General features: G+C 51.7%; 3 protein-coding genes across 3 annotated transcripts; all 3 read left to right on the top strand.

Annotated features, from left to right (window-relative positions):
- Positions 1 to 830: 830 nt before the first annotated feature.
- On the top strand, positions 831 to 2,804 carry J7T54_003424 (alpha-glucan-branching enzyme-like protein; the record flags this gene model as incomplete). Its single annotated transcript, XM_051505691.1, has 4 exons — positions 831 to 962; positions 1,013 to 1,704; positions 1,753 to 2,088; positions 2,135 to 2,804. The coding sequence occupies 4 exons, from the start codon at positions 831 to 833 to the stop codon at positions 2,802 to 2,804; spliced, it is 1,830 nt and encodes a 609-aa protein (XP_051362861.1).
- A 1,006-nt stretch (positions 2,805 to 3,810) lies between these two features.
- Positions 3,811 to 5,819, top strand: J7T54_003423 (F-type H+-transporting ATPase subunit beta; the record flags this gene model as incomplete). Its single annotated transcript, XM_051505689.1, has 6 exons — positions 3,811 to 3,821; positions 3,921 to 4,065; positions 4,182 to 4,203; positions 4,288 to 4,416; positions 4,470 to 4,982; positions 5,128 to 5,819. The coding sequence occupies 6 exons, from the start codon at positions 3,811 to 3,813 to the stop codon at positions 5,817 to 5,819; spliced, it is 1,512 nt and encodes a 503-aa protein (XP_051362860.1).
- Positions 5,820 to 9,223: 3,404 nt separating this feature from the next.
- J7T54_003422 (uncharacterized protein) lies at positions 9,224 to 10,649 on the top strand (the record flags this gene model as incomplete). Its single annotated transcript, XM_051505688.1, has 2 exons — positions 9,224 to 10,498; positions 10,560 to 10,649. The coding sequence occupies 2 exons, from the start codon at positions 9,224 to 9,226 to the stop codon at positions 10,647 to 10,649; spliced, it is 1,365 nt and encodes a 454-aa protein (XP_051362859.1).
- Positions 10,650 to 12,089: the final 1,440 nt, after the last annotated feature.

Raw genomic sequence — 12,089 nt, 5'->3', positions numbered from 1 at the left:
ATTTACGAGGAGCAAGTAAGATTGGCAATAAAGCCACTTCGAGACCAAAAACGTCATTTTGTTGGTATCGATAAAGCTGCACATGGGAGGGGAGGGTCGAACGTCCCGGGCTCTCATCTCAAACGCCACCTGGATCCGTTGCTTCAAAACCTTGAAGAGTTTTCTTGTGAGATTGTTATAAGTCACAATACAAGCCCAGAGTTATATTTCGTGACCAGTTTCTTTGCAGCTTGCCTCGAGCTGAGTTTGGCCTCGTCGCACCCTGCCATCATCGCTGTCCCCTCCCCCAAGACCCCACCTTGCCAGACACCAGCGACCAAGCCATTGATCCCTCTGCGTTCGTCAAGACGCTGCTGTCCGGTTCACACGCGTCAATTGACGATGGCTTCCGCGATTAATAACGCCTCGAACACTCTGTTCGATAACAATGCCGGGAATGCGGCTTCAGACATGCCCACAGATGGCACTGGTGAGCTCTATTTGTCAACACGGTTGTCACGGAGATCCATACTGACTTGAGCTCGTCAGGTGTCGTCAAGCTTGACCCTTGGTTGGAGCCATTCAGTGACTCTCTGAGGAGTCGGTTCAGCAAAGCCCAAGAATGGATTGGCAAAATCGATGAAACCGAAGGTGGACTGTCTCGTTTTTCTCAGGTATGGCATTGCACAGTGCTTCTCGCTCAGTGCTGATGAAACCTAGGGCACTGAGAAATTCGGCTTCAATGTAGACGCCCAGAACAATATTCACTACCGTGAATGGGCTCCCAACGCTCAGCAGGCAAGCCTTATTGGAGAATTCAGTATATCACTCCTTCACAACATCACAGAGCCATGACTGACCACCCAATGGATGATTGGAACAGAGATTCTCACCCTATGACCAAGGATGATTTCGGATGCTTCGAAATTACCCTGCCTGCCGTCAACGGCCAGCCAGCAATCCCTCACAATTCCAAGCTCAAGGTACGACGAGCTTTTACTTGATGTAGACTTTTCATGTTGACCGACGATAGATTTCCATGGTCATCCCAGGAGGGGAGAGGATAGACCGACTCCCTGCTTGGATCAAGTATGTCACTCAGGATTTGTCGGTCTCACCCGCATACGACGCAAGATTTTGGAACCCGCCTGCGAGAGACAAGTATGAGTTCAAGCACCCTCGCCCCAAGAAGCCTGCCAGCCTCCGTGTGTACGAGGCTCACGTCGGCATTTCAACGCCTGATCAACGCGTGGCTACGTACAAGGAGTTCACCAATAATATGCTCCCTCGCATCAAGAACTTGGGCTACAACGTCATCCAATTGATGGCCGTGATGGAGCATGCTTACTACGCTAGCTTCGGCTACCAGATCAACAACTTCTTCGCCGCCAGTAGCCGTTACGGCACACCTGAGGAACTGAAGGAGCTCATCGACACCGCTCACAGCCTAGGTCTTGTTGTTCTGCTCGATGTTGTCCACAGCCATGCTTCGAAGAACGTGCTGGATGGTCTCAACGAGTTTGACGGCAGCGATCATCAGTACTTCCACGCAGGGCCCAAGGGGCGTCATGACCAGTGGGACAGCAGACTGTTCAACTATGGCCACCATGAGGTTGTGAGATTCTTGCTCAGTAACCTTAGGTTTTGGATGGACGAGTACCGCTTTGACGGTTTCCGTTTCGACGGTGTCACCAGTATGCTTTACCTCCATCACGGCATGGGATTGTAAGTCAACAGAACGGCTATCCTGACTTGGAAGGCTAACAGTGATAGCGGGTTTTCTGGCGGCTACCACGAATATTTCGGAGAGAATGTTGACACCGAGGCTGTCGCTTATCTCATGCTGGCCAACGAGCTGTTGCATTCACTCTACCCAGAGGTGATCACTATTGCCGAGGATGTGTCTGGTATGCCTGCTCTATGCCTTCCACTGTCGCTCGGAGGTGTGGGCTTCGACTACCGTCTGTCGATGGCTGTGCCTGATATGTGGATCAAGATCCTTAAAGAGCTGAAAGACGAGGAATGGGATATTGGCAACATTTGCTTCACCTTGGTGAACCGTCGAGATGGCGAGAAGACCATTGCTTACGCGGAATCCCACGACCAAGCGTAGGTTCTCCGTTTCTCAGTGAGAAGATACAACTAACAAAAGCAGTCTGGTGGGTGACAAGACACTGATGATGCACCTCTGCGACGCAGAGATGTACACGAACATGTCGGTGCTGTCACCATTCACGCCTGTCATTGAGCGTGGCATGGCCTTGCACAAGATGATCCGCTTCTTGACACATAGTCTGGGAGGTGAAGGCTACCTCAACTTCGAGGGTAACGAATTTGGCCATCCTGAATGGCTCGACTTCCCACGTGAAGGTAACAACGACTCCTTCTGGTACGCCAGGCGCCAGCTCAACTTGCCCGACGACGAACTTCTCCGCTACCGCTTCCTCAACAACTTCGATCGAGCTATGAATTGTACGGAGGATCTTATCGGCTGGCTTGGTGCCCCACAGGCATACATCTCACTGAAGCACGAGGGTGACAAGGTGATTGTCTTTGAGCGCGCTGGAGCTGTGTTCATCTTCAATTTCCACCCCAGCAACAGCTACTCGGACTACCGCATCGGCATCGATGTGCCGGGCACATACCGTATCGCTCTGAATACGGACACTGCAGAGTTTGGAGGATTCGACCGCGTTGATCTCAAAACGCGTTTTTTCACCACACCCATGGAATGGAATGGTCGGGCCAACTGGACACACATCTACATCCCGAACCGTACCGCCATGGTGTTGACACTGGAGGATCCTGTTTCGCAAACCTCGTAAGACACGAAGGTTGGGACACCCGATTGTGAAGCTTGCTTGTATTGAGGCATTTATCTATGTAGTCGATTTTTCTTAATATGATCATTGACGAAGTCTCGCGAACTCTGTTGAAGTCTTGCATAGGCTTGTCGACGACTGGTGCTCTCGTGTGTACATACATACTGAGGATATTATGGACATAGGATCCCTCTGAGGGCAATCCTATGGCCTCGGGAGTCATGCGTCACTTGAAGCAGTGGGTCCTGTCATGGTAGTTGTTTGCAGTACCACCGCATCCGCTGTGCAGAGATCAGGCTGTGATTCTTTGGATGTGGTTCACCATGAGCTCTAGCCGCTTGTAAGTTGAGATCCAAGCGAACCTAGTTGGCAGAACCTAGTTGGCAGAACCTAGTTGGTATTACCTATTCATTAGTCGACATTTTTCACTAAAAGATCAAGAATATTAAGTAGTAGGCTACTCTTAACAGTAGCCGAGACCATTGCTGTTGGTAAGACACTGCCGAGCGAAGAAACTGGACGCACATGAATCGCACAGGGTAGGCATTTCAGCACGGCTGCACTGAAAGGACCAGAGGCGGTAGGAGGGGGAATGCCGGACGCCTGTATTGTCCAAGATGAGGGGGTTAGCTGATGCACACAGTGTCAATTGATGGCCTCACGAGTCGAACAAGATCCCTTGAGTTCTCATCTAGCATCGCTCGCGTCAATTGACTGACGCCTTGCAATTGAAAATACCTTGGAACCGCCCTGAATTTCCATCTGTCTCCTGGGTCGTCATCTTGCGGAACTGGAGTTAGATTGTGGCTTGTGCTGGCCGATAATTTCCCGGCACAGTGGAGCGCCAGCGCAATTTCAGGCATAGTGGAGCCACGTGACCCGGCCAGAAAGCTCTAACCGGCCAAGTCGTCCTCGCCCGAGCAAAACTGCTCACTCTGCAAAAGTTCTCCCTCCAGCTTAACCAACCTCTCTCCGCTCCATCACAGACTGCTCGTTGTCATCTGTCAAGATGTTCAAGAGGTGAGTACCTACCCCCGAGGACTTTTTCGATTATTTTCGCGCCTCATTCCCAGCCAATTGAGGCCAGCTCGAGCTGACACGCACTCTTCTCTCGAATAGCGGCATTTCCTCCATCGCTCGCGCGGCTCGCCCTGCCTACAGGGCCGCGGCTCCTCGCACCCTCAAGGCCGTTCCCTTCCGATCGATCAACAACCGCTGGGCGAGCACTGCCGCCGCCGGTGCTGGCGATGGCAAGATTCACCAGGTGAGCAGCATTGCGTCCTCGGAAGCCCGCCGGTCCCCCTAGCCGAGCGGAGCCGCACGGCGGCCTGAGGCACCGAAACCGTGGCAACATCGCAAAGGCTAACAACAACATCACAGGTCATTGGTGCCGTCGTTGATGGTCAGTAACTCTCAACCAGACGAGCGACGCGACTTTTGCGGAGTTCAATTAATTTTTCATCGACTGCGACTAACAATTCCGCAGTCAAGTTCGATGGTCAGAAGCTGCCCTCCATTCTGAACTCCCTGGAGACCGAGAACAATGGTCAGAAGCTCGTCCTCGAGGTCGCGCAACATCTCGGAGAGAATGTTGTCCGCTGCATTGCCATGGACGGTACGCTGCCGGTTAGAGTCGCTGGTCTAGGATCGCAATGCTAATATGTGTAGGTACTGAGGGTCTCGTCCGTGGTGCCAAGGCTTCCGATACCGGTGCTCCCATCACTATCCCCGTCGGTACCGCCACTCTTGGTCGCATCATGAACGTCACTGGTGACCCCATTGACGAGCGTGGTCCCATCAAGTCTGACGCCCACCTTCCCATCCACAGGGAGGCTCCCGAGTTCGTTGAGCAGTCCACCTCTGCTGAGGTCCTGGTCACTGGTATCAAGGTCGTCGACCTTGTCGCCCCCTACGCCCGTGGTGGAAAGATTGGTCTCTTCGGAGGTGCTGGTGTCGGCAAGACTGTCTTCATTCAGGAGCTTATCAACAATATCGCCAAGGCTCACGGTGGTTACTCCGTCTTCACTGGTGTCGGTGAGCGTACCCGTGAGGGTAACGATCTGTATCACGAAATGCAGGAGACCTCTGTCATTCAGCTTGATGGCGAGTCCAAGGTCGCCCTGGTGTTCGGTCAGATGAACGAGCCCCCCGGTGCCCGTGCCCGTGTCGCCTTGACTGGTCGTAAGTTCACTATACTTAATACTTTAGATGCTCATGTACTAACGTCCCCTTCGTTACTGTTGCGGAGAGCTTCCGAGACACCGATGGCCAGGATGGTAAGAAAAATCTACTCTTCTTGCAGTAAATGCCACTAACCAGATGCCAGTTTTGCTCTTCATTGACAACATTTTCCGCTTCACCCAGGCCGGTTCTGAAGTGTCTGCCCTGCTGGGTCGTATCCCCTCTGCCGTCGGTTACCAGCCCACTCTCGCCGTCGACATGGGTGGTATGCAGGAGCGTATCACCACCACCAAGAAGGGCTCCATCACCTCCGTCCAGGCCGTCTACGTGCCTGCTGACGATCTGACTGATCCTGCCCCCGCCACCACCTTCGCCCATTTGGACGCCACCACTGTGTTGTCCCGTGGTATCTCCGAGCTGGGTATCTACCCTGCTGTCGACCCTCTCGACTCCAAGTCGCGCATGCTTGACCCCCGTATCGTCGGCCAGGACCACTACGACACTGCGTCCCGCGTTCAGCAGATCCTCCAGGAGTACAAGTCGCTCCAGGATATCATTGCCATTCTGGGTATGGACGAGTTGTCTGAGGCTGACAAGCTTACTGTCGAGCGTGCTCGTAAGATCCAGCGTTTCCTGTCGCAGCCCTTCACTGTTGCCCAGGTTTTCACTGGTATCGAGGGTCAGCTCGTTGACCTGAAGGAGACTATCAACTCCTTCAAGGCCATCCTCAACGGTGACGGTGACAACCTTCCCGAGGGTGCTTTCTACATGGTTGGCGACTTTGCCTCCGCTAAGGCCAAGGGTGAGAAGATCCTTGCCGAGCTCGAGGGCCAATAAATGCGTACTTGAGCTAGTCTCTGGGGATGCTTAATACCTTTGCCGAGCGGACGAGGGCGGAGTTGGGGCGGAGTCGAGCCACCCGTGTATAGACCAAAGACAGCGGAAAGGGTGGTGGTCGCCGAGGACGATCCGCTGAAAGCTCCATCAAAGTCTCATTTGTGGGCTGTGTACTAAGAAATCAACAAGTTACCATCTTGTAGCCGTCAATTGAGTGGGAGTTTCTCCTTTGTTTTCATATTTGTTCCACTGCCACATGTGAAGTTCTATCCATAGCATGCTATCAAATATGGACTGGAAGCGTGTCTGTCCCTCATGAGGCGTGTGAGCTTAGTGGCAATGGGAGGGAACGTATTGTCTCGTGTCGTTTACTTTGGACAAGGTCAGACTTAGCTGTTTACAGTTAGGAAACATGCTCAAGAACCATAGAAAAGTGCAGTCATTAATTACGCCTTATGGTACGAACAAATACTGCTTGTTCGATATCAGCTCAGCCTTCGGTAGAGATATTAATTGATTAGACACAGTAGCGCTAGTGACTTTACTCGTGAGAGTGAAGTAGTCAATATCTCCGATAGTCGAGGTACCAATCCCGCTAACGCTAGATAGATCACAAGAGATATTAGCTAGCATAACACATTCATATTGTTATAGTTAGTTTGGGAATGTCATGTGCAGTCTTTTGCCTTATTCGGACGAGATTTCCTCCATGATTAGATGCTGGAGCTCTTCTAGTTACTTGGCTTCCTCCCTCTGTTTGTCCTTGACGATTTGCGTCACGCCCTCCCGCCCATATAGTTGAAACCCGATTCAGGTCGTCCTCTATGCCCCCATGATAGGAGAAAGTTGGGAGGATGTGGTTCTCTATGAGGAAGATCCAGAGATTGAAAGACAAAATGCACGCCTAGAACCAGACTCCTTTGGATGTCCATGGGTCCCGCAATACACTTCTGATCTACACGTTATGTTGTTGCTGTACTTTTTTAGACATTTCGTCCATAGCACCCACAAAAATTTGGTACTCATTGTCGAACTGGTCAAATGTTCACCCGTTACCTATTCGGGGCTGCGATTCGTGAGCCAGTCTGCCACCTCGAGCATTTCGATAGGAAGCGCGCATATCCATTCCAAGTCGATCAGACAAGTAACATTCCATTCGTCATCTACAAGGATATTGCTCTGGTGTAAGTCCGTCAGCTGGAGAAAGAAAGGACCATTCCGCCTATGCCGTATAATAAAGCTGTGCGCTACCGCTCGAAGCAACGTCCTCAGCGCTGTACGCTCGTATGCATCGTTTTCGTTTTCGCTTCTGATAGCGTGAGGATCTTGGAAGAACTGATCATCGAAGAAAGAAAGCACATCGGACAGGAAATCATCTGTGTTACAGCATGTCTCACTAGGCTGGATTGTACGGGGGGTGGCGGCATTCCCGAATATAATCGTCGTGCTAAGCAAGGGCCTGTTTGTATGCGTGATTGTGGTATCGTTCGGGTTGAATCGGTAACATCCGATACGTGTTTGCGGTAGTCGGGATAGCGAGAGCATTATGCGCGAGATGCCCTCATAAAGGCGAGATCGCCTTTCAGTATCGTTCATATGCTGCTTCTATGTTATAGAGAGCACGTTGCCCACTTCAGGGCCGAGGAGCTCAAGCAGCACATACGGGGTGCCTATGACCGGTGCTGATGTATTCCTATTGTAGTTGAATAAAAATGGCCGGCCGAGAATGCGGTGCACCATCGCCGAACAAGACGAGCAACGCGTATGGGGAATGGCGCTTGCGAGGTGTGAGTGAACTGGGAGCCATCTGAGAATCCAAAGGCATGAAGAGCGGGTATCCGCATTTCACGGCGGTGTTCTTGCACCCAGACGTAGGAAGTGACCTCGCATCGAATCTTCGCATCCATCGGCAGGGTGCTGGGATTCCGCCAGCTTGTGCGGCAGCGGGCACCGGAAAACGAACCTGGACGTCGCGCGGCCGCCTACCATGGACACGACCATGACGCACAAGTTGAAGCCACCTTGACGCCAATAATCGGTGGGCCTCACTTCGAGTACGTAGTTGGAATCGTCCTTGGGCAGGTGTAGGTGACTTCGAACCACGGCGGCAATGTCTTCCCTTTGATCCCACAGCCATTGGCGAAACTTGTCGGCGGCTCGCCGGTGGCGGATGGTAAGAATAAGGTTGCTTTCTTCTTCGCCGACCGAGGCGATGGAAAACCATCGTCCATGATGCAGAGATCCTGGACCCTTGGTGGTGGGTGAGGACGGTGATTCGGGAACTGGATCGGCTGACGCCGAAGGGGCATGGCAGAGCGTGGAGCTCTCGCCCCCCTTGCTCGATATTTGTGTTTCTGCGGCCACGGATAAATGTGTTGAAATTCTCGAACTTGGAACAGCCATTGGACTAGTTTACGTGTAGCGAAAGGGGCATCCAAAGGCAGTTAAACCCATGGCGGAAAGTTTGGGACGTTGTGTCACAATACCACCGCCTCGGACCACACAGAGTGAGAGGTACCTGCCAGCCTACCGCACATAGGACTGATCATATCATGTCTTTATCTTGTATCGCTGTTTCACCCTGGTGCCCGTGGATTAGAAAAGCCGTCGGCATCGGTTTGAGCCGCCGGGTCTGGCGCTTGGATCTCGGAGACAGCATCGACGGTTCGGGCTCTGCCCCAGGAACTGATTGGCAGTGTGTACAACCCCCTTACCCTCTTCCTGAAGATAGAAAAGACTGGGAGTAGCGGCACCAGAAGCTAAACTGAGACGACATGAACTGACCGGGCGATTATAGCACGGCAAGTGAAGATGGATGACAGGTCATTCCGAAGTTGGAAATCCTTTCGACGCTCGTGGTGGCTGCAGAACGGAAGCGATAGTCGGGGTTGAGGGCGCCACGAGACTCGAGACATGAGGCCCTGCGTTGATCGCATAACGGGCGCTATTACAACTCTGTGATTCAGAGACTCAATTGATTAGAAATCTATTTATTAGGATGATCTTGTTGGCCGCCGTACTTGTTCTTGAGACTTGACCTGATAAGGTTAGTATCTCAATTACGTGTACATGTAGAGTCTCCTGGACCCTGGCCCGCTGCATCCTTTTGTAAAGAATCCATGCTGAGTCGCTGACAGCCTGACACAGCCACTTATCGTCCGCCTTTTGGAGTCGTGTCGTCAATTCCGCTTTCATCTCTTCGATACCCAGACAGCGGTGCCATCTCCTATTCACCACGTATATGTGAGTTGCGTCGTCCTTGAAGATAGACTGTAATTTGGTAGTTTGCCACGTGGGAACATGCCGCCTCTGACAGTCGTTCCGAATAGCTCAGCTTGGCTCACATAGCGCCCCCACGAACAGATACAGAGCAACTGGCAATGAATGGGTCACTTTCGGACTCAATGTCTCCTTCGGACGCAACGGTCGCGAGCGACAGGCCGTACCATGCGAAGCGACCGCATAAGAAATCCAGAGCCGGGTGTAAGAACTGCAAAGCCCGCAAAGTCAAATGCGACGAGGCCCGCCCGATATGTCGCTCCTGCAATCTACGCAAGAACGAATGCGTGTATCCAGGGCCTGCCAACCCAACAGATTCAAGCAAGCCCAGATCCGCACCAGACCGTGTCGACAATGCCCCTACTCGCAGCGAATCGCCCACTAGTGCTTTTGAGGAATGTTGCAACGGCCATAGCTACGTGTCGGCCCACAGCAACGCCCTCCTCTGCGCGTCTACCGCACCACACGTCACCGACGCATGCCCGCTAGAATTGAAGAACGATCTACAACTGCTGCGCGAACCCTTGTTTCGACCGGCCATCGCACGCGATGATTTCGAAATGCGACTGCTGTGGTTCTACACCACAGCCACCTGTTCTTCCTTCAGCTTCGAATACGCCGCAGAACGTCCCGTGGAGACGATTATGCGAACGCGAATCGTATATCACGCCTTCCAGACACCCTTCCTCATGCAGTCGCTGCTCGCGCTTGCGGCACTACATCTGCAAAATTTGAACCAGGAGATTGACCCCAAGCGAGCTCTCGCCTATCGTGCTACGTCGTTTGAGGGATACCGCAAGGCGGTCGAGGAAGCGGATCCCGAAACCTTCCCAGCCATGATCATCAACTCCCTCCTTCTCACTGCATTGTCATCACAGGCTTTCCGCGACGCCGATGGGAAGGATTTGTACATTGTGGACTGGATGATTGTCTGGAGAGGTATTGGTCTGATCATCCAGACCATGGGATTCGAGCGGTTCTTGTCGTCGGGCCTTAAGTCACTCTTCTACCGCCCACCCATGGACCTTGACGACACAGCAAAGCACATACCCAATATTCTTTTGTACATGATAACTTCAATTCCCGAGAGCGACCCGGATTTTCAAGAGACTCAGACCTATTACGATACCCTCAAGTATTTGGGCGCGCTCTACCAAAGCCTGCATGATGGAGGTTTCGGGCCCCTCATGGCATTGAGAATCATCACTTGGTTCACGTTCATCCCACACGGCTTTGTTGAGCTAGGCCGTCAACGGCGACCCCGGGCATTGGTCATCATCGCGTACTACGCCGCTTTCGTGAAGCTCGCCAACTCGGTCTGGTGGATCAGGGGTATCGGCCAACGGACGCTCCGCGATATCTGCCGTCACCTCGGCCCGGAGTGGTCCTGCTTTCTGAATGTACCTATGCATGCCATAAACACAGAGGATCTGGAAGATTTAGTTCGTCTCATACTGACAGAGCCTGAATGGCTCACCGCGGACAAGCCTACGGCGGAAGATCCTCTGGCTGCCGCCGTACACGGACACCCTACTTGGACCGGTTTCTTAGGGAAGGAAATCGATCTTAGCTGTCATGTTGAGCTGCACGGACTGGAAAGTAAATTAACGCCTTGATGATACTTTTTGAATACATACCTCCATATGAGAAGATTGAAGAAACCACCATCTGAAGCGTGCGTTAGTAGTAGTAGTACGGTGTTGCTTAGATTCTATCTACATTCAAGAAGTATTGCCTTGACACTTTTGTAGATATTGCTTCTATATGGGAATTAGTTTGACTATTGTTGTGTCAATGGTAGCGTGAGTTATAGATATAGTAGACATTCGAAATTTAGTTGACGATAACTTATTGATATACTAGACATTCAACATCGAGTTGACGATAGAGGTAGTTGTTGGGACAGTGGACAAGCACCTTCAGATTCGGATCTGGAGCTCGACATCAGATGGCTCTTGGCCCCTCAGTAAGGCAGACTGACAGCCAGACTTTATTACGCATAGCACAGAACTCGAAGGGCCCTCTGACTGTTTAGTTAGTTTCTTCTCACTTCCCTAGATAGATTCGGCTTTTACCTTACTTTGATCTCTGCACCTTAATCACCAACTTGCTGTTAACCTGTCACCACGCAACATGCCTGGCACCACCCACTCGCTCTTGATGAGCTTGTGAATATATTCAGGCGGTAAGTATATGACTTGTTGTCTGATCTGTCCTTTGTTTTCTGCCGCATTCTACGCGTCGCGGGTGCATCAACATCTAGTTTGGAGCTTGCACCTGGTCCCGGAGGGGCTCGTTTACTCATCCTACCCTTGCCCAACGCAAGCCCAGGCAAATCTAACCCGTGATCTGTTTAGTGTTTTTATATTTTCCCTATATTTCCCAACGGACTATTATAGGACGCTAGCAAGATGGCGGAAGGGAAAAAGTCATCGGAAATTTCGTCCCCCATACTCCCCAGGCACCATGCACAGCAGGTTCCATCGACTACATCACCTCATGGAGCTTTCGTGGCTCGAAATAGTCGTATATCAGGAACTGGATCTGGGCTGAGGACCCGTAGTTGACGAGGTGGGCAAAGCCGATCGTCGTTCTACAAACCTGAAGTAGCGTCCGGAGGTCTGGTCTGAGGAGAGAGTAAAAGAAAAGTTAGGCGACGACAATAGAGAAGACGATGAGAGGAGGGAGGATGGGATACGCGGAACGGCAACATTGGTTGTTGGTATGCATTGCTTTTTAGAACCCGAGATCCCTCATTCCATCATCATTGAGCCTCAGTCATATTGACCGTCTCGCAACCATTGACTGGCTCTCTATTCATCTAAAGCATTGCGGTCAGAAGCTCAGGAATCAGAACCCAGCCAAGCAGGGTGTGGAACATATGTAGTCTCGCTTCCATGTTCACCTGGCAGCCTACAGCCACACATTGTGCATACCAAGAGAATTGATTTTACCAGAAAATAACAAGGTGGTAACGTACTCTCGTAATAA

The sequence above is a fragment of the Emericellopsis cladophorae genome, assembly GCF_022114955.1.
Source record: "Emericellopsis cladophorae strain MUM 19.33 chromosome Unknown NODE_16_length_390664_cov_118_533041, whole genome shotgun sequence".
NCBI classification, from domain to species: Eukaryota; Fungi; Ascomycota; class Sordariomycetes; order Hypocreales; family Bionectriaceae; genus Emericellopsis; species Emericellopsis cladophorae.
The sequence above is the reverse complement of the archived record's forward strand: the minus strand, read 5'-3'. Positions and strand labels throughout refer to the sequence as shown.